The 21,155-nt window shown below is 39.4% G+C and overlaps 1 protein-coding gene across 1 annotated transcript in view; it reads left to right on the top strand.

Annotated features, from left to right (window-relative positions):
• The window catches only part of CRISPLD1 (cysteine rich secretory protein LCCL domain containing 1), a 56,718-nt gene that overhangs the window by 15,991 nt on the left and 19,572 nt on the right, over positions 1-21,155 (top strand). Inside the window, exons 3-10 of the mRNA XM_045003112.1 lie at positions 11,488-11,606; positions 11,756-11,888; positions 15,388-15,503; positions 16,188-16,288; positions 18,057-18,236; positions 18,338-18,398; positions 18,522-18,588; positions 19,588-19,718. Of these exons, the coding sequence (XP_044859047.1) occupies positions 11,488-11,606; positions 11,756-11,888; positions 15,388-15,503; positions 16,188-16,288; positions 18,057-18,236; positions 18,338-18,398; positions 18,522-18,588; positions 19,588-19,718 (908 nt within the window). The remainder of the gene's footprint in view (positions 1-11,487; positions 11,607-11,755; positions 11,889-15,387; positions 15,504-16,187; positions 16,289-18,056; positions 18,237-18,337; positions 18,399-18,521; positions 18,589-19,587; positions 19,719-21,155) is intronic.

The following is a 21,155-nucleotide window of genomic DNA, read 5'->3' as shown; positions in this document are numbered from 1 at the left end:
AGTGTAGACCAGGCCTAAGACCAAAGTTGTCATGACTAAATTCAAGAGCTAGATCCATATTTAACTATTTAAATGGTGACCTGATTTTCAGAGGTACTGAGCATCACAACTTTCCATTGATTTCTTTCATGTGCCTAAATGTGAATTTAGATGTCTAACTTCAGTCATCCGCATTGGAGAATTTGACCTTAACTACTCATTGTGTCAGTGTACTCCTCTGTATTAAACAATATAATATTTTTTACCTATATTGAAATGATAATGAGAGGATTAAGTGTCTGTAAAGTGCTTTGAGAACTTTGGATGGGATGTGCAATGAAATTCAACTTATTATTACATGGAACATATAGTCATCATAAAGTGAGGCTCTGGGCACCTTGTCTTTCTTACTAGCATAATATGCTGGTGCCAAGCTGCTGATTTTTATTTATTTTTTGGCTTGTTTGACCATAGTATTTTTCATCCAATATTTCATCCTTCCTTTTTTCCTTTCTCAATGTAATTAGTCTTAAAGAATACAGTGGAAGCTATTAAAACTTAAATACCATACTGTACCATGGTATTTTTGTTACAACTCTACTCCCAATATTTAGAATGTATACCACTGTGAGGTATTTATACCATGCCATGGTAAATGTTTACTTTCAGTGGAACTCACTGTACTTATTTCCATCTTTAGCAAGTTTAAATTTACTTCCATAGAATCACAGAAATGTAAGGCTGGAAGGACTCTGAGGCTATCATGTCCAGCCCCCTGCACTGAAGCAGGAGTAAGTATTATCTAGGCCATCCCTGACAGGTGTTTGTCCAACCTGTTCTTAAAAACCTCCAGTGACAGGGATTTGACTCCTTTGGAAGCCTGCTCCAGTGCTTAACAATTCTTATAGTTAGAAAGCTTTTCCTAATATCTAATTTAAATTTCCCTTGCTGCAGATTTAAGCCCACTACTACTTGTTCTACCTTCAGTGGACGTGAAGAACAATTGATCACAATCCTCTTTTAACAGCCCTTATTACAATTGAGCACTTATCTCAAGACTCAAGTCTTCTTTTCTCAAGACTAAACACGCCCCTCCCCCTTTTTTTACCTTTCCTCATAAGTCAGGTTTTCTAAACCTTTGATCATTTTTGTTGCTCTCCTCTGGCCACTCCCTAGTTTGCCCACATCTTTCCTAAAGTGTGGTGCCCACAATTAGACACAGTATTCCAGCTGAGGCCTCACCAGTGCTAAGTACAGTGGAAGAATTATCTCCTGTCTTTGACATATGATGCTCCTGTTAATGCACCCCAGAATGACATTAGCCCTTTTTTTTTGCTACTCTATCATGTTGTTGACTCAAATTCAATGTGTGATATGCTTTAGCTCCCAGATCCTTGTCAGTAGTACTGCCTACCCCATTATTCTAGGTTGTTCCTGCTAGCTCCTCATTACCCTAGGGTGAATTTAATCAAGTCTTGCAGAGTTTCATACATCTAACTTATTCTTTAACCTATTTTTTCCTTATTTTGGCTTGTGTTCCTTTACCCGGGTTGATAATATTAATGGAATTGAGTATCTGATCACCAGCCGTCTTTTTAGTGAAGACTGAAACAAAACAGGCATTAAACATCTCAGCCTTCAATACACGGCTTTATGTCTTTTTTCATTACCCAGAGTATGTGAATTTCTAGCTAATGTTATTTTGGTGTTCTGCCTCCCACTAGAAAGTGCTTTGGGATGCTGTTTGAAGGTGTTACAAGGTAGAGAGATGCTGCACAGTTCTAGCGCATGAAAGATTAACTCAGATCCCTGCTTGTCACATGGGTGATCGAGGATGAGGGCATAACTGCAGAGGGAAAGTGGCTGTGTAAATGGTTCTTTAGGAAGAAGGGTATGTTTTTTTTTTTTCTCTTCTTCTCTCAGCTGACTAAAAAGCTGGAAGGGTGTCTGGCAATTAGGACCCATTGTTCTGAGTGTCTTTGTTTGTTTGTTTTGGAACTCCTTTTTTATAAATTGATAAAAGCAAGCCCTAAGAAAAGGGATTGAAACACTGCCACTGGTAAGTATTCATCTTCTTTGGCTGGGGATTCTGCCCATTGGCCTACAAAAAGGATGCCCTCAGTGCTTAATTTGTAATGAAAGAGGTTCCGGAGCTCAAGCAATTACATGCTGGGGTTCAAGCAATTTTTTACATTCATAACTGATGCAGCAAGCTCAGATGTACTGGGGCTCTGAACTGCTGAACCTAGAAGTGCTGGGGTCAGCCCTGACAAGCCCTGACACAAATTAAGCACTGGCTGCCATATACAGATATATGAGCACATGGTAGCAACAGGAAGAAATGAAAACAAGTGGCTGCATACACAGCTGCCAGACTTTAGAATAGTTGCTGTGAAGAGAGTCATTATTACAGTTCATTGTTGAATATTGAGCCAGGGCGATGTTAGGAGTGTTAGAGCTTGAATGTTTGGTCTCCTAGACTTTAGACCAGCAGGTAACTGATTGACTGGGATTGCTGAATGACTCTGTCCCAACTTCTGGAAATTAATTTTTAAAGTCCAGTCCTCTTTTAACACCTGTCCTCTCAGTTACATCAGTCGGTTTTAAAATTCATTATCTTGGGTTCTGAATAGTAGTAATGAAAAGGTACTCCTCTTATCCGCCTGATGCTATCGAAATCAATGGCAAAATTCCCATAGACTTCAACAGAACCTGGATTTGGCTTCATGTTAGTCAAAGACAAAAGCAAAATTTGGCAAGCTATCCATTCACTATTAACAAGCTTTGAAGGTCCAGCTCAAGAGTCTGATTAAATTTATATTCCTAATACCTTAATTTTGAATAGAGAAATTGCTTCACACAATTGATTTCCATAGAAGCATGCCACTCTGAGGACGAGCTCTCATGCATTGCAGTCATATACATTTTTGAGCTTTGTATTCTCTTTGCAGATCTATTACTAAAGTAGACTTTGCATCAGTAGCCATCAGCAACTTTGCAGGCTATGTTTTTCTGATTAACCCCCAAACCCATATATATATATTTATCCACTTAAAAAGAGCCTTGTCCAGACAGGTGTAAGAACAAGATCCTGTGTGGTCTTTTCAGCATGTGGATTTTTCACATCCCTGAGAGACATAGCTGTACCGATGTAATTCCTAGTGTAGACCTGGCCTGAGTCAGTATAATGATTGTCTTCTTCCTGTATGCCATATGAGTTCTGACATGAACCAGAAAAAAAAAATCTGAAGGTTTGTCTACAGGGGGACACCCAAGAAAATTTAATCTGAATTAACTAAAGGTGTGAATTTGAAGTGGGTTAGTTAAACTGCATTAAAGCCCTGTGTGGAAACCCTCATTCAAAAGTAAAGCAGCCTTAATTCAGTTTAGTTTAATTTAAATCAATTCCAGAGTGAACTAAGCTAAACCAAATTTAGACCACTTTAATTCTCAATAACATCTCTTCACAGGGACCTAATCTACTTCACATTCACACCTTTAGTTAATTTGGATTAAGTTTCCTGGTTGTAACTCTTATTTCTGTCATATAGGGAGGTGGTGGAATAATGAGAGAAAGATTGACAATAGATTCTGTTATTAAGAAGCTTAGTTCTTTTATGTTTCCTGGATAATTGTATTAACTTCACTGAATGTGTAATAATATGTCCATGTAAAATATAATTTTATGTGAAATTGGTGTAAAGTGCCCAGAGCAAGAATAAATTAAATAAAAAACACCTTTCTATTAATCCTTTTTGTTTTGATGGAGAAGTAGAGGTAATTTTTCACTGCACTGTAGATGGATAGCTCTGCCTGATGTCACGAGCACAGTTTCAGCTAGGAAGGGACCATGGTCTTAATGTATTGCCCACCCATTTCTCCACAATTCCCCCGCCCTCCTTTCCAAAAGAATCCATTAACCGAATGAAACCATCTGATAGACAAGAAAATCACCATACTTTTCTGGCAATGTGCTATAGTAGCTAAGTGCACTGTCCTCTTCTACTGGTTGGTCCACACAGAGAATAACAGTGTCAGTTTTCAACTCAGATGGTAGAGTCAGATGCTTTTGGTACTTAGGTTCAATCCCCACAGACCACGTATCATGTGGGGATTATATTATAATAAATGGGAGCACTATGGAAGCAGATGGCTGGAGCCTTCTTCCATAAAAACCACAGAGGAGAATTACTTGAACTCCTGAATGCTCTGGAGAAACTTCATGAGTGGTGTGTGTGTTTGGAGGGGAAGACGGTAAGGAATTTGACATTATTTGCTGCAGAAGCAAAGTCTATATGCATAGTCTCTCTGCTTTCTAGTTGGCTCCAGATATTTCCACAGCTCAGTGCCACTTACATTTTCTTTATGACCAGGTTTCACTTAAAAAATGATTATCTGCCAAACAATTGCCTATTCTTTTAATATACATTTTAGTCACGCCTTTTCATCAGGACAGCTCATTTCCTCTTTTATCATGTCAATGAATCAATTAAAATCATATTAAATTAATATCAAACATTGATATTATATGATGTGCCAGATACAGCAGTAAAATGGGCAACTTGATAAAATTTAATTTTATAATTAAAATGTGTATAAAAGGGAAATCAACTATAAGAGATACAGCTCTGGACAAAATATTGTAAATTTTAATGACCTTACAGGCAAACCAGTGAAGAAAGAAAGAGATTGCATTTATATTGTGCTTTTTTAGTTTAAGTGATAAAGTGAAGAAGTAAGGCTAATGTTTACAATCAAGCATGTTTTTGCTATTAAGTTAGTGAAATACACTTGCGCTGAAAGAGGTGGTAAATAAAAGAACTGAAACCAAATAATGTGTGTATAAGGATACTTGACCACAGAGTGTAATAATCAGAAATTTAACTGTTTTATTAATAATATATGGACTCAGCTCATCCATACATACTAAGATTCTACCACTGATGTTAAAACAAGGAGACCATAGGTAGAAGATTTATCCAGTTGTTCTGGCTTGCTGGAGAACAACAGTTCTTGAAGTGACGTTGCATTGTATAATTGACAGTTAAAACAAGTTTAAAGAGCATCAAAGAATATGGAGAAATTTGTATACATTATATGAATGTTAAACTGGACAGTTCATCAGCTAGATAGTGTTGATGGAGAAACTGCAAGTTGAGCAAGAATAACTGCAAAATTGGCCGAGGTATGCTCCACAAACAGGCCGATGGAAAGCAACTTGTGGAGGTAAATTGCTGACCCAAGCAGGCCAGCTGCTGTTCAAAGTATGTCTCAAGATGATTGTACCAACAGTTAGAGCCCAACTGATTATCTTACACAAGCTGGTGTGACAAGGTGTTACTCAGAGAGACTGGAAAATTCCAGTTGCAGTTTCAAGAACTCAAAAGCTGATGTCCTGTTTCGTAATTGGATGGTGAGAGAGGATGACTTTCATTTTCGCTAGACATTTCAAATCTTAGCAAGAAGTATGGGGCGCTATCTGATTGGTCCGTGCCAGCACTTCCAAGAAGAGAAACCAAGTTGGGTAAGAACCAATAAATAGGATAAAATTACTTGTCTCTTTTAGCACATTGCTTCCTGAAAGCAGAAGACACCTGTTAAGACAGAAGACTGAGGTCATGGGCTAGTCACTGGTGGAGTCCTCCTAATGAAATCAAGTACCTGTCTTGGATAAGCACCTTTAACTGTCTCTTACTATTTTCCAGCAATTCATTTTGCCCCCTACCACATCGCTAAAAGATTATGATAGTCATATCCATCCTTCTTTGAACCTGTTTTCATTGTCGACGCCTGCTGTGAACAATAACTGAGTTTAAGGTTGGCAGCTGAGTAAAGATCTGATGATATGTAACATAGACTTTTTCTTGGGTGGTGACCCAAATTAGTCAGTTGACCACTTCCTGAAATGGAGTACCTAATTAGCAAGGAAGTAAACATGCTTTTGCATGTGCTGTAAAGATACTGGAACAGGTTCTAATTAAGATGGTTGTAAACTAGCTTTAAAACTGAACAAGTTACTGTTAAGTAAGATTGTAAAATTGTACATTTTGTCTACCATTGGTTATGGTTTTGTACTGCCTTTCAAATTCTAGGTGTACACAGGCATAAAATGAGACCAAATAAGCAAGCTTCTTGTCCTGCACTCATTCTTTATAGTCTGTTATAAATGTAGGAGTTTATTTGAGGTAGTTAGGAATTTTAGTCAGATCCTGGGGCTAATCTTACTCCTTAGGAAATAGGTTAAAAGGGTTGATTACTATAGATTGGGAAGAACAACTTGGTGAATTGGCATATATGTAATTGATCAAAATGTGTTGTGATCTAGCTTTGGATTGTTTTTCCTTTGTGTCAGCAAAACTGGAGTTGATCATTAGTTGGCACAAGTGAGGTCCTATTCTGAGTGACTCTTAATAAAAAATCTAAACAAAGTCACCTATCCAAGATAGTAATTGAGTATATGTTATTTTCTATTGTGACTGTGTAATTTGATTCTGAAACCTGAATGGTTATATCAACCAATTTTCTGGTTAGTGTTAGCCAAAGCATAGTCAAATACCATTTTTCCTTTTTATATCATATGTTATTAGTTGCTATTGTTACAGATATTTAATAAACTCTATAAAATTAGTTTAAACTATTTCATCCTTTTTCTTTAGTTATGCAGTTGAAATTAAAAGAACCCTAAGAAAGGTGGCACAGGTAATCAGTTAAGCAGTTGATTAACAAAGATTTGTTTTATACCCTATTCTTTTTATAAAACTATTCAAAACTAAATGGGTGTAGTAGTTTCTGGAATTTTCATTACACATTTTTCATAGATCTTCTCAATGTTGATACGGATGATCTGATTTTTGAGATAGTTGCTATGAGCTATTAAGAAACTCAAATGTTTTGCAAATGCATTGTAATGAAACTGAACTTTAGGCATCAAATTATTTCTACAAAGTTTTACAAGTAACAGAAGTTATCAGAGCTATTATAAAACATTATTTGATAACTGGATTATATAATTTATCAAACAGATTAAAGAGGTTTATTTTATTGTGCCAAACGCTGATGTCCTGACTCCAATTAACTTGCTTGAGAAAAGAATAAAGAATAAAAAATGAAATGTAACTTGTGTTTCCTCTCACTTAGAGCTAGTTGGATTTTTTTTTCCTGTAGAAGATTTTATCGAAAGAACTCAAAGTTGAAAATGTTTAGCTAAAAACTGCTAAAAATAACTTATTTCAGTTTTCTAGCATTTGTTGTTATGCAAAATTGTATCTCTTTGAGAGAAGACGCTTTCCATTAAATTTTTCATTTAGATGAACATCTATATTTTTGTCAAAAAAAGTATTAACCAACAATTTTTGACCAGCTCAACTCTGGTTGTCACCTCTCCTCAGCTGCTAGTATGTACTGTACCAGGGATTGAAGATTCTTTGAGCTTCTCTTGTGTGACAGTCCTTTTTTGTAGGTAGAGAAGGAAGGGCCAAAGAGGGGTGATGATATCATTTCCTGGCATCCATCTTAAAGAGAGAATTCTCCAGACTGGGAGATGCAGAGGGAAACCCAAGAGAGAAGCCATACTGTCACAGCCCCTACACAACTGGGCCTTGCTCACCTTTACTGCTAGTGCTGCCACACCCTTGAAGGAGAAACCCTGTGTAAAAATCCCGCCTGGGTTGCAGACACTCCAACAAAGCAACCTAAGCAGCAGAGACACTGGGCACCAAAGTGGAGTGATTCTTTGAGTTTTTTCTATTTGTAAGTGGAGTATGGGGCCACTATAAACTCACTAACATTGGCTCTAGATTGTTCTAAGTGACTTCTTGTTTATCTGTTTTATTTGCTGAATATTTTTTTAACCTCCTAATCTAAGTTCCTCATCCTCTCCGCCTGTATCTAATAAATGTGCCACTTTGTGGCATATACCATTTGATAACTTCAAAATCCCAATCTGACTACAGAATTGTGGTGTTCCCCTTATATTGTGCAGTTTGTTTGTTTTCCTGGAGATTTCCAGTTGGAGGCACCATCTGCTAATATAAAAAACATAATTCAGGGATTACCCCAAGGCCACAGCTTTAACCTCTGCAACATAAAAACCTAGAGTAGTTATGTATCAATAGTCCTCAGAATGTGTCCCATTATGAAACTTTGAGGCCCCAGTCCTATGACACACTCTGGCTGTTCTCAGCTGCTCTGCCACAACAGATCCTATAGGATCTAGATCCTAGAGGATCCTAGAGGATCTCACATGCATACATGGACCTTCAGTTGGAACAGAGCTCCTACAATGGCTCATAAACCACTACTCTCCCGCTGCTGCAGTATGGGCTGTGGCTGGGGGGCACGCCTAAGGCATCCCTGAACCTCAGTAATCCACTGCTACTTGAATGTTTCCTTGAGTCCATTGGCAGCTGGTGCAAATTAGAGCAACCTAATCCAGGAGCGTGGAGCAGGAGAGAGCTGTTCTAAGATTGGGAGTCTGCACAAGCCTTTTTTGCACCCGCTCTACTCAGCCATGCAGAGTGTTTCTCAACTGCAGCTGAAGATGTAGCCTAAGAGCAGGAAGAATTGTACATTCCCATTTTTGGTGTAATAGAGAGGATATTTTTTAATGTGGACAAAGAAGAGATGAGAACACTGCACTATACCTTCTGGCCAGAAAGCATTTTGAAAAATGGAAACATTTCAGAAACTTTTTGAAGACTATCCAATCTCAACAGTGCCCGGGAGTACAGCTGTTCATCTGTCATCAGCAGTGACAATTAATAAAATGTTTTCATCAGAGCCTGTTCTTCCAGCTGTCTGGATGGATACATTTCATCATTCTCTGCAGAAAATGTATTAAAAGTCACTTAAGCATCAGCTTTAGGTCTTGCTCACCAGCAGAGACACAGACAGACTAACTAGATTAGATCTAACAGTAAATAAGAATTTGATTTTTGGATTAACTGTATAAAGTATTTGAAACGTCTGAAAAGGAAGATGGTAAAATTCTTTTCTGAGTGACTAACTGCTTTTAAGGAAGAAGACATAATGAGGTCTTCGGAATAGAATATTAATATAGTTTGGGTGGTTATTTAAAGAATGAAATTAAGCTTAGTTTGCCTTGGAGACAGAATATTCTAGAGATTTGCAGGAAAGAAGATTACACTTTGTTTTTGTATTAATGTAAAGCACATCCCTAAGATCTACTTAATAAGACCATCCATATGGGCAATTGTTTAGAGTGCAGTTTGGATTTAAATTTGGACTGGGCACAGAGTTCAGAAAATATATGAAACAGCTTAAACTAGCCATGTTCACGTTCACTGAACTAAATCTAAATATAGCAAAATCTGAGCAGACTTGAATGGAATAGCATTGTCACAATGCACATAGCAAAAGCACAGTATAGTGACTTTTAACCAAGTCATGCTGCCATCTCAGAATGCTACATAAACTGTACTGCTATTGATTTATATGGCATGATTAAAAGAGCTAACTCTCTGTAGTCTTCTACTCTCACTTCAGCCAAGGCAAATGTGCCAGAGGAGCAGAAAAAATGCTACAGGGACATTCTTAAGGCTAATATGAGGAAATGCAACATTGATATCAACTCGTGCGAACGTATAATCCAGGATCAACAATAATGGAGAAACTCAGTTCTTTGAGAATCGGATGTGATTACATGTACCAGAAAAATGGAAGTGACAGAACATGCTCTGGCCCAAACCAATGCCCCACATTCACCCTCCCTGCTCAGAAACACATGTGTGCAATGTGGCAGCGTCTGCGGCTCCAGAATAGGCCTTGTCAGTCATCAGCAGACCCACTGATAATTTGAAATTGACCATCCATAAAAGACAATCATTCTCAACTTTGAAATATTCTCGATGGTGATGATGGTTAAAGACAAGGTAGAAGCCACTGTGTTAGACTTCTTGAAAGAAGTTTTTGTACTCTGAGAGACAGTATTCAGAGACTGGAAAGGGGAGATAAAAGTTAAAGTCTCTAAACTTCTTGGTAAAATGTTTGCATAACCAAAGGCACACTGAATTTACAATAAGTGTCTGGTTACTAAGGTTGCAAACAACCAGATCTGCAACACCATAGGAAGATATGATGACAATGAAACATTGACTGAAGATATAATATGACTGAAGAAATTTGGCTGAATTTCATGGGACATGTCATATCTTCCTATGATGTTGCAGATCTGGCTGTAACCATAGTAACCAGTCTCTTCTATATTCTTCAGCTCTAACTTAGAGTTTTCAATTTTTAGCTCTGCTATAGATTTTAGATAGCAACTCCAGCTTTTGCATGGGAAGTGGGGTTAGGAAGCACTGAACAATTTTTTTTTTTGATAACACAAACTCATTTTTAAGAAACTGCTAGACTGAACATACAAAGGAATAACTTTGTTTTCCATCAACAAACCTATTTACTTCCTAGAAATATTCCAGTTTGCCGACCTGAGTAATTTCAGCTCCAGTGAATCCAAGATAACTTTTCAAATATTTTGAAGCAGTTTCTATAACTACCAGTTAAGAGATAGAAGAAGTTAGGCAGCATTAATATGGTTCTTGAACTAAAAAAGGAGATACCTGCTCAACTTTGACAAAAGCCTCTTCTAAAATTAATATTGCATGGTTAGTGCAGTACAGACAGTACAAACATAGTAAGATGTGGTCTCTACTGGTGATGTGCATCAGAGAAAAGGTGGGGTTTCACATATGGTTGGAAGGAGAGGGAAACTTCCAAGTTTCTGTTTACCTCTCAAGCAATAAGCTTACTCCAACAATTGTTTCTAAAGGACATTGTGATAAACAGACCATAATTCATACATCGGTTTATTTTACTTTTCTAAAACACTTTGGAATGGACAGAAATATTTTTCACTTAGTGGCATAGTGAATTGTTTCACATGCTGAACATAACCTATTTTACCAGCCTAATCATACAGCCAAGACAGTCATTTTGTTTATATTCTGGAAGCTTGCACTGTTCCTCAAGTAGATGTTTGCATTGTATGTTATTTCTACGAAAGCTGATTATGAAAAAGGAGGAGAAAAACCCTTCATTTCAGATAAACTATTGGATTATGAGGGGGAACCCCTTATGCTGAAAATGTGTTGGATAATAGCCTTTTGGCTAAGAATTGTGCCTTCTACTATACAAGAAATCTCACAAAACAGAAAATATAATTCAGCCCAGGAAAGTTGAACTGAGCTTGTCACTTTCATAGTTTCTCTTTCCTGCACTGAACAATGCTGCTGAAATTGTTTACATGGGGAGAAAAGACATTTTTTAATATTGTGAAAATATTTCTATTACATCATGGTTTTATAAAGAAGTTTTTTCTTACATAACCCAAATGGGGGATAAATTATTTAAAACTGCCTTTTTAACTGAAAAACAAGAAACTTAAAAAAATATATATATAGTTTTGGTGAGATTCTTTTCAAATACATGAAATAGCCACAAAGTATATCTCAGGTCATGCCTATCTTTTTTTTTCCTCTTGAACTGTAGGTGTGGGATGTAGAGCTGGAGAGATCTGCAGAATCCTGGGCTGAAACTTGTCTGTGGGAACATGGACCTGCAAGCCTTCTTCCATCAATTGGGCAGAATTTGGGGGCGCATTGGGGAAGGTAGTTTAAAATACCATTTTATCTCAAACAATTTTGAATCATAAGGAAATCTATTTCTTATTTAAAATCAGAGTGATGAAAAATACTTTTTTTTTCAGGGTTGTTCTATAGTGGTTATAATTTTATTAAACATTGTCATTTTTTTATAGATACAGGCCTCCAACATTTCATGTCCAAGCATGGTATGATGAAGTGAGAGACTTCACCTACCCTTATCCTCAGGAATGCAATCCCTATTGTCCTTACAGATGTTCTGGTCCTGTTTGCACTCATTATACACAGGTATGTGTGTTGGGTTTACAACAAAGTTATTCCTGTTTTTCACAGTTGTAATCCCATGGTGCCTCAGGAGGACAGCATTAGGGAAATACTTGAAAGAAAATGTGGAAGCATCATGTTCCTATGATTCTTGGGAGCCAAAGTCTATAGCGCTTACTAACTTTTCACTCAGTTTCTACTCTTATCCATTCATGTTGGGTAAGGACCTTAGAATTTAATTTATTGTTAAGTTTAAGGTTAGCCATATATGTTCCACTGAAGGATGTTTGGGTCTACTGAATTCATCACTAGCTGTAAATCAGCACAATAGGTGGTATGGAGTGGGGTTGTGCTGCATATCTATTGACTTCCTGCAGCTTGGGGATGTACCAGTGAGAGAGTGAGAATTCCACCTTCTCAACCTATCCAGAGATTCTCTACAAAGCCCAGTTCTCAAGGATAATGGGGGTGCGGTTGTGTGAATTTCATCCACTACTTGCAAAATCTTCTTCTCAAGTCCACTTTGCAGATTGCAGATTCTCCACTTAGCTAGTTGACAGCAAGGGAAGTTTCACATGCAGATACGTAGTAGAGATTTATAGTGCAGAAAAGAAAGAAGAGATTTGTCCTGTGAATAATCAGGAACAAACATCATATAGGAAATAAACCACCTTTTATATAATAAAGTATTATAGCAATGGACTTATATTGCTACAATAGCAGTAACCTTTTGAAGTGGCATAGGATCTTCTGTTTTCTGTATGGGGCCTGTCAGCACCTTGACTATAATGTGGGGAGGGTGGGGTGAACTCTTTCTAAGAAGTTCCCTGCCATACTGCCTTGGCATTGAGAGAGAACTTCAGGCACAAACCACTGCAGCCATGTATCAGTAAAAGTATTTAACTTGAAGCCTAAGCATAGCGGTATTAAAAAGGGTTAAATAAAAAGATTTGAAAAGTACCAGATTGCACAGAAATAACCAAACAGGATAACAAAAAATTGTTAAAATTATACTTAGTCAGTACACTGTCCCAAATAACTCCTCCTATCTAGAACATGTTTTTCAGTTCGCAAAGTCTCCTTTGCCTGAATGTTTCCCCAATGCTGTGTATTGTATGCTTCTAAGTCAGGGGCAGGAAAACTTTTTGGCCTGAGGGCTGCATCGGGTTTCATAAATTTTATGGAGGGCTGCTTAGGGGAGGGGGTCGTGGCCTGGCCCCCACCTCCTATCTGCCCCCCCGGGACTCCTGCCCCATCCAACCCCCCCATCCCCTCACTGCCCCCGGACTCCCACCGCCCCATCCAACCCCTCCTTCATTCCTGACAACCCTCTCAGAACCCCTGCCCCATCCAACCACCCCTTCTCCCTGTCCTCTTACTGCCTCGGAACCCCTGCCCCTGACTGCCCCCTGCTCCTCATGCAGCCCCCTGTTCCCCGCCATCCGTCCCATCCCCTATCCACGCCCCCACCCCCTGGCCACCACCCCGAACTCCCCTGCCCTCTCTCCAACCCCCTCTGCTCCCTGCCCCCTTACCGCGCTGCCTGGAGCACTGGTGGCTGGCGGCGTGGCTGGCTGGAGCTGGGCCACGCTGCTGCCACCACCACACAGCACAGAGACCGGCTCTGCAGCTGCACTGCTCCAGGAGCTCACAGCACTGCTGCCCAGAGCATTGCGCCAGCAGCGGAGCAAGTGAGCTGAATCTATGGGGGGACAGCAGGGGAGGGGCCAGGGGCGAGCCTCCTGGGCCAGGAGCTCGGGAGCCGGGCAGGATAGTCCCGTGGGCCGTAGTTTGCCCCCCCCTGTTCTAAGTCCTGACCTAGGAATTTCTCTGTCATTTGGCAATGAAAACAAAAAAGTATTTCTAACTTCTTCTACCAAAATCCGATGGGCAAAACTTCAGTTATGCAAATTACTACTAGCAAGAAAATTGACAATAAGCCTTCTGTACAAATTTTCTTGCTAGTAGTAATTTGCATAAGTCCATTTTACCTAATATTAAGACATGTTTTCTACTAAAGTTATTTTAGAAACATCTGTAGATTACCCTTCTCCATTACAGGCAGGATCCCCACCACATGGGTATTCTTAGGCTGTATCTACACAGTGCACCACTGATGGCAGTGTGTAGAGTATGTGTGTAGCTACACACCACAATGGAAAGCGGGCTGTGTCCACCCTAGTATGTAGCTACACATGTCAGAGAGAGGCTCAGGCGGGGGAGGCAGAGAGGAATGATTCTGGCAGCTCCCCGCTGCTGAAGCCTTTTATTGCAGCATGGATAAGAGCCTATCCTGGCAGCGGGGAGCCTCCAGAGCCTTTCTCTGCTGCTGGAGTTTTTCTTTGCAGCGGGAAGAGTCTCTGGCACTTTTCTGCAGTGGAGAAAGGCTCCAGGGAGCAGCTGGGGTCTTCCCCCATTGCCAGGATCTTTCCCTGTGGTGGGGAAAGACTTCCACAGCAGGGTGGCAGCGGGACACCATCCTGCTAAAAATAGCAATGTGGATGGGAGAGGCGCTGCTTGGGCATGTAGCGAGCCATGTAAGTTATACACCCCCAGCGTTCAGGCGTGTCTTTAGTCACTTTAGCAATGCCTCACTGTCTACACTATTTATACCTGTCCGGGAGTGTGGGGAGGGGCATGTAGTGTATGTACTTTATACTCCAGTGAAAGGAGTGTGCAGTGTAGACATACTTTTAATGTGCTGGTGGTTCTGCACGGAATCGATCTGAGCCTTTAGGCTGGGATGGTACAAGAGCCTAAGGGAATGAGATTTGCATTGCACCTAACTCCCTTCAGCACTTTTGAAAATCCCAGGCTTAGTCTTTCCGAATCTTTTAAAAATTATGTAATGAGAGTTGTTTCAACAGCTGAATGAAGGAAATATAATTTTCCTTTCAACTGCAATGACACAATTTTCCTAATTGTTTAAAATTTGTGGTCTGTAGTAGACATGAGTATTTTCAGTGAATGAAGCCTTTTGTTAATAGTTTAATTACTTGTGTTAATTGCTTGCTTGTTAATTGCTAGCAATTATTGGCTATCGTTTGTCTACCTACCTAATTCTGAATTTCTTCTGTGTTCTTAGATTGTGTTCATAACTGTGATATGTAAGAGCCCAACTTCTCACAGTTTAGCTTTATTTTGTAAAACCTTTATGCATCAGCATAAATTGTTCTTTATAACAAGGGATATAACTGAATGGCCATATCATCAGCTGGTGAAAATCAGCATTACTCCATTGATGTCATTGGAACAACACAGATTCATACTAGCCAAAGATCTGACCAGCAGCAACCAATACACATGACCCTTGGTATTGAATGTTCAAAAATTAAATAATAGTTGAATTCCATGCTTGAGTGTTTCCACTGTCCAAACGTATGTGTGTATGAGTATGAGAGAGACAGAAACATTGCTGCTTTTTTGTGATTTGATTTTTATAGTTCAGTGTTTCATAGATAAGTTTGTTTTGTGTTAATCACTCATTTAATTTTCACATGTATTCTTGTTTCCTGTCATCTAGGTGGTATGGGCCACAAGTAGCAGGATAGGTTGTGCTATTAACTTGTGTCATAATATGAACATCTGGGGACAGATCTGGCCAAAAGCAATCTATTTAGTGTGCAATTATTCTCCCAAGTAAGTATATACAGTAGGCTAACACTTTCTGTAAAATTTATCCTGAAAGGGGAAAATACTTCATAATCCAGGAGATAATCCCACAGAAAATCAAGCTAAATTTTCTATTTCTGTACAGCCACAAAAAGATACTTTGTTTCTAATGAAGCCGTAACTGAATGAAGCAAAAACAGACTGTTTGTTTTCTGGGGTTAGAGACCTTTATTTTCCAGACAAAATGATACATCAGACCACAATAAAGCTATCTCCCCATTATCATTTTAGCAGATTTACAACATTACCAAAATAAACAATAGATTCCTCATTTAGAGAGCCTACCATTCCTAGGGTCAAATTGTACCTTCAGGTGACTGAAATCCAGGACAGCAGGAGTCCCGTTCGGTTATGGTGGAGGAATTTAGCTTAGGTGACACACTAGTAACAGCGTCCCACCTGATCCAACACTGGACCATGCTACTGCCTCAATTTCCCCTTCATGAGTTTCTCAGTGACTGAACCCAGACTCTTGTAAGTCAAACACCCCTTTTGGGGACCTGGTTTATTATAATAACATCAGAGTTCAAATGTCAACATAAATAGAAACAGGTTTTTCCTCATTTTGTTTGACCACATATTAAAATGATGTTAATATTAACGATTAATGCATTTATGCATATTTTATTAATTAGCATTTTTATTTTTAAGGGGCAACTGGTGGGGTCATGCTCCTTACAAACATGGCCGCCCTTGTTCTGCATGTCCACCTAGTTTTGGAGGAGGCTGCAGAGAAAATCTTTGCTACAGGGGTATGTACCATTTCAACAAATGCAGCCACAATTGGATTTTGTGGTTGGATACCATAAATGTAACATTTTTGTTTACTCTCTTTATTATGCTGTTTACATCACTTACTGATGAGTAAGGCTAAGATTGTTTTCATGGTTATTTTTAGTAAAAGTCATGAACAGGTCATTACTTTACTATGAATTAGGGTGACCAGATAGCAACTATGAAAAAACAGGAGAAGGGGCGGGGGAGGTAATAGGCGCCTATATAAGAAAAAGTCCCCAAAACCGGGACTGTCCCTATAAAAACAGGACATCTAGTCACCCTACTACAAATAACCGGGGGCAGGGCTAGGTAGGCCGGGAGGAATGGAGTCTCATGGGGTGGGGAGGAGATGACTGACAGGCTGAGCCCCCCACCAGGGCAGGAGGCACAGCCCTGACTCCAGTGGCTGCAGCAGGGGTACAGCCATGCACACAGCCCCTGCTCTACAGCTGGCCCAGGTGCGGGATGGGGTGCACAGCCCCTAGTGCAGTTCCTGCCAAGCCCCGACTCTAGCACAGGGCCCTGGGAAGCTGCAAGAGGAGTGCATGGCCCCCCAGCTGCAAGTCCTGGGAAGCCGTGGGGCTGGGGCGCACAGCCCTGGCTGCAGTCCCGCCAAGCCTGGGACGGCACGGGCCTGGGGTGCATGGCCCCAGCTGCAGCCCCTGGCCCCAGCTGCAGCCTGCCAGAGGAAGCAGCGCAGTTGGGGCTGCAGGGTCCTGGTTCCAGCCAGCCCCAGTTACAGGGCAGGGGCTCACAGTCCTGCCTCCTCCTCCTGAAGACCTAGACGTCATGGAGGTCCAGAAAGTAACAGAATCCGTGTCTGCCAGTGATTAAATCGTAGCCTTACTGATGAGTCACTGAAAAGTCTATGTAATAATTTGTTTAACTGGAAATTCCTGCTATCTCAGCAAAATACCAAAGAGGAGTCTATAAAGGGAAAAAACCAGTGTCAGCAAAAAGAACATATTCATTCCAGTAAAATGCCAGCTTGCATCATTATGATCTTCTATATTTTTCAAAATTGCATTAATTACATTTTATAAGATTAGAATGAAGCATATTATGGGGCTTATATTTCTTTTCTTTTTTTTAATATAAGTGACTTTGAAAATTACTTACATTAATACTTTTGAAAAGTAAGATTACTGAATACAGTTCTTCAGCTGTTAATCCGGGTCACAGTTGAGTGCCTAAATCTAGGTACCTAAATAAGGGGCTTGTGCTCAGATGTGAACACCTCTGAAAATTAGGATCCTATTTAACTTACCTAGAAAAGGGCCTAATTTCAGGTGGATATTGATTTAGAAGCCCAATTTCTTTAATTATAGCAAGCTGCACTTAAAAGGTTGGTTAGGTATCATCATGTGAAGAAATACCACTATTGGTCTATGGATTCCCTCATGACAGAGGGAAGTTACTGCTATAGAAATATTGCCAGCACATTCACACTTAAAACTATGCTGTCAGTGCTACAAAGTGAGGAAGACATCCATGTAAGACACCAGTAAGGTATATGGTGTATGTTACCAAACATCAGATATTCATCTAGCTGATGAATCCCATGAGTCAACGGAATGATCAAATTTTTCATTTTATTTATCTCTTTTTAAACCGTTCCATGAAAACAAGATATTAAAAGCATGAATATTCACAAAAGTTGCCACATTTATGTCAGTACCATTTACAAAAAGAGACTAAAAGCTGTTCTGAGAAATTATTTGTCTCATTCATTCACTAAAACAGAGGGTTCAGACAGGCATTACTCCCCTCATGAGCCAGAGGAGGAAACCAACGAGATTGAACGGCAGCAATCCAAAGCACAGGATAGAACATCACAAAGTCGATCCAGGATCCATTCACCTGCAGGCTCTACAAGGAGCGATGATAGTGAGAGAAATGAAGTAATAAGCACACAACAAATGTGTAAGGAGTTTGCATTTTTTTTTATATGCCAACTATTTTGAACCAAGTGGTACAAAAAGCATTCTAAAACATTTTAATGAAACTGGCTTTTTGTTATTTAGCTCAGATTGTTTCTTGTGAAGTAAGGCTAAGAGACCAGTGCAAAGGGACAACTTGCAATAGGTATGATACATTCTACAGTTTGCCTATCTGAGGTTATTCCAAACAGTTGTGTGTATGTTATCTAAAATATTTTCTCTGTTGCAATCACAGGATCTCAAACCAATGTGTATTTTAAATTTCTAGGTATGAATGTCCTGCTGGCTGCTTGGATAGTAAGGGCAAAGTGATTGGAAGTGTTCATTATGAAATGGTAAACATATATATATATATATATTTAAATTGAGTTTAGCATAGATATAATTAATGACATTCTGTCTTTTTAATTTGGAATATTAGCTAAAATGTGTTATCAGCAAGAATGCATTCTGAAGAAGTCTATGCTCAGAAAAGTAAAAAGCCTACAGCAAATTGTTAAGGTAGCCTCAACCTGGTCTAGATTTGTTCCTGCACTTCTGAACATGTAGTTTTTGGGTATCTAATATCTCACATTTTCCACATAACCAGGATTTGTGGGTGCAGATCATTTAGTTAGATATAAATCTGTACAAATGCTGTTTAGGATTTTGTGGGTGCATATTTATAGGCTGCTTTTGGGAATATGGGTCTAGATGTCTAAATTTAATCCTTAGTTTTAAATATCTGGTCCTTCAGCTTTATCCTGTTGCATATCATTGTGGGGCACTAAAACAAAAGGGAGGAAACAATAGACACTATGAAAACATATGCTTTCATTCTGAGTAATGGGAAAACGACATTTTCTTCATGTGGGGTGGTGGCTGTCCTAACTACATTAAGCTCAACAGGGATGTCGGTGGAGGCTTCAGCCCCAGCCAGTGATACTACCTATGCCAAGTTTGGTAAGGGCTGGATTCAGGACCATGCTCCTACGGCTTTGCCTCGCTTTGAGGGCACAAGCAGCCAAAAAGTGGTTTCACTGGCTACCTCTGTGTAGGGGAATCCCCAAGTGGTGAAGGCCTCATGTAGTGACTCACCACTCCCCCTCCCAGTCCCCAGAGGGTGTGGGCAGGAAAAGATGGTGGAGTTGCTACTTTATGTGACTGATCCCTGGCTTTTGGAATTGCTTGATGGGCATGAGGACTGCAAGGCATAAGACTGAGTAGCTTTAACAAATGCAAATATTGGATATTGGGCACAATTGTAATGATGAACTGCCTTTTCACATTTAAAATACAATGGAAAATAATTGTTTCACCTGACGTGGAAATGATTTTCTTGCTCCATTTTTTAGCAATCCAGCATTTGTAGAGCTGCCATACATTATGGTATCCTAGACAACGATGGTGGTTGGGTTGATATCACTAGGCAAGGAAGGAAAAACTATTTCATCAAATCTTATAGAAATGGCATTCAGTCAATTGGGTAAGTCCAAGATTACTGATACTTTGAGTGCATACAACTAAAATGTGTGACGTTTCCAATATATTGCATTTTTTTTTGCACCTGAAATAAGTCACAATAATAGTTTTCCCATATACTTTTTTTCATCCTGAAGGGTCTGAAAGCATTGTAAAAATGACACATACTGGAATACAGGTATCATTTCGCCCACCCGGAAAGTGTAGCCATTCTTAAGAGCATACTGCAAAATGACAGAATAGCTATGGGCTAGGAAGTGACAAAAATGCTATATCAAATAGAAGAGGCAGGGAAAATGTATAATGGTTGTCCTCGGCAATTAAGTCAGATAGTCAGACCTGAAGAAGAGCTCTGTGTAAACTCAAAGCTTGTCTCTCTTACCCACAGAAGTTGGCCCAATAAAATATATTAACTCACCCCCCGTCTCTCAAATAGCTAAATTAGTATTTATGATTAAATTACCTCAATATTTGCAGCATTCATCTATTTCCGATACAAATGTAAAGATGTACCTACAAAGGAACAGTGCATACTGAAACTGAGTTAAGGCAGGTCTACACTACAGCTGGGATTGACGTTCTGAGATTGATCCACCGGAGGTCGATTTAGCAGGTCTAGTAAAGACCAACCAAATCAACTGCAGATCGCTCTCCAGTCGACCCCTGTATTCTACCCCCGACAAGAAGAGTAAGGTAAATCAACGAGAGATGTAGACCCCGCAGTAACTCGACCTAAGGTACGTTGACTCCAGCTACGTTATTTATGTAGCTGGAGTTGCGTAGCGTAGGTTGACTTACCGCAGTAGTGTAGACATAGCCTGAGTTAAAATGATCTGCTCATCCTGTGTAACACTGGTACTGTAATGTTTTTTAAGGACTAACCATGGCAGTGCTGCCTAATTTTAGGAGATTAATAATATTGTTTATACAATATGGGTTATAGGCTCACCAAATAATCTGATCAGAAGATAATAAGGTTCTTGTCCCTGAATCAGGCTACACAGAGTTTGCAAGGACCCTTGGGATGTATGACAAGGACACTTATACTGAGAACAAAATACAGCCTTAAAGACTTTTATTGAGATAAAAGTAATCAAATAGTAATCAGATGGAAAATCATCAGAATTACAAAGGCAGTAATATTGTTTTAGAGGTACATGTGATATTATAAACTAGAAGGGTTTCTAGATTAGCATACTCACACCCTTCCTTGATAACCTGGTAGAAAGAGACAAAGGACAAGCCTTGCCGCTTGCATGCTAAGAGAGTCCGATGGTTCAGGTTCCTCAGTTCTCAAATGGGGGCTCAATAACTTAGGAGAAGCTAGAGCTAAAAAGCTATAGAAAGACTACAGAAGCTAACTTAGAGTTTGACTCCACTAAGTAACTTGAGAACTAAGAATTAAGAACTAACAAGGAATTAAGAAACAACTACAAACTAA

Source organism: Mauremys mutica, chromosome 2 (assembly GCF_020497125.1).
Source record: "Mauremys mutica isolate MM-2020 ecotype Southern chromosome 2, ASM2049712v1, whole genome shotgun sequence".
In the NCBI taxonomy this organism is placed as follows: Eukaryota; Metazoa; Chordata; order Testudines; family Geoemydidae; genus Mauremys; species Mauremys mutica.
Note: the sequence above shows the minus strand (reverse complement) of the source record. Positions and strands in the feature narration are given on the sequence as shown.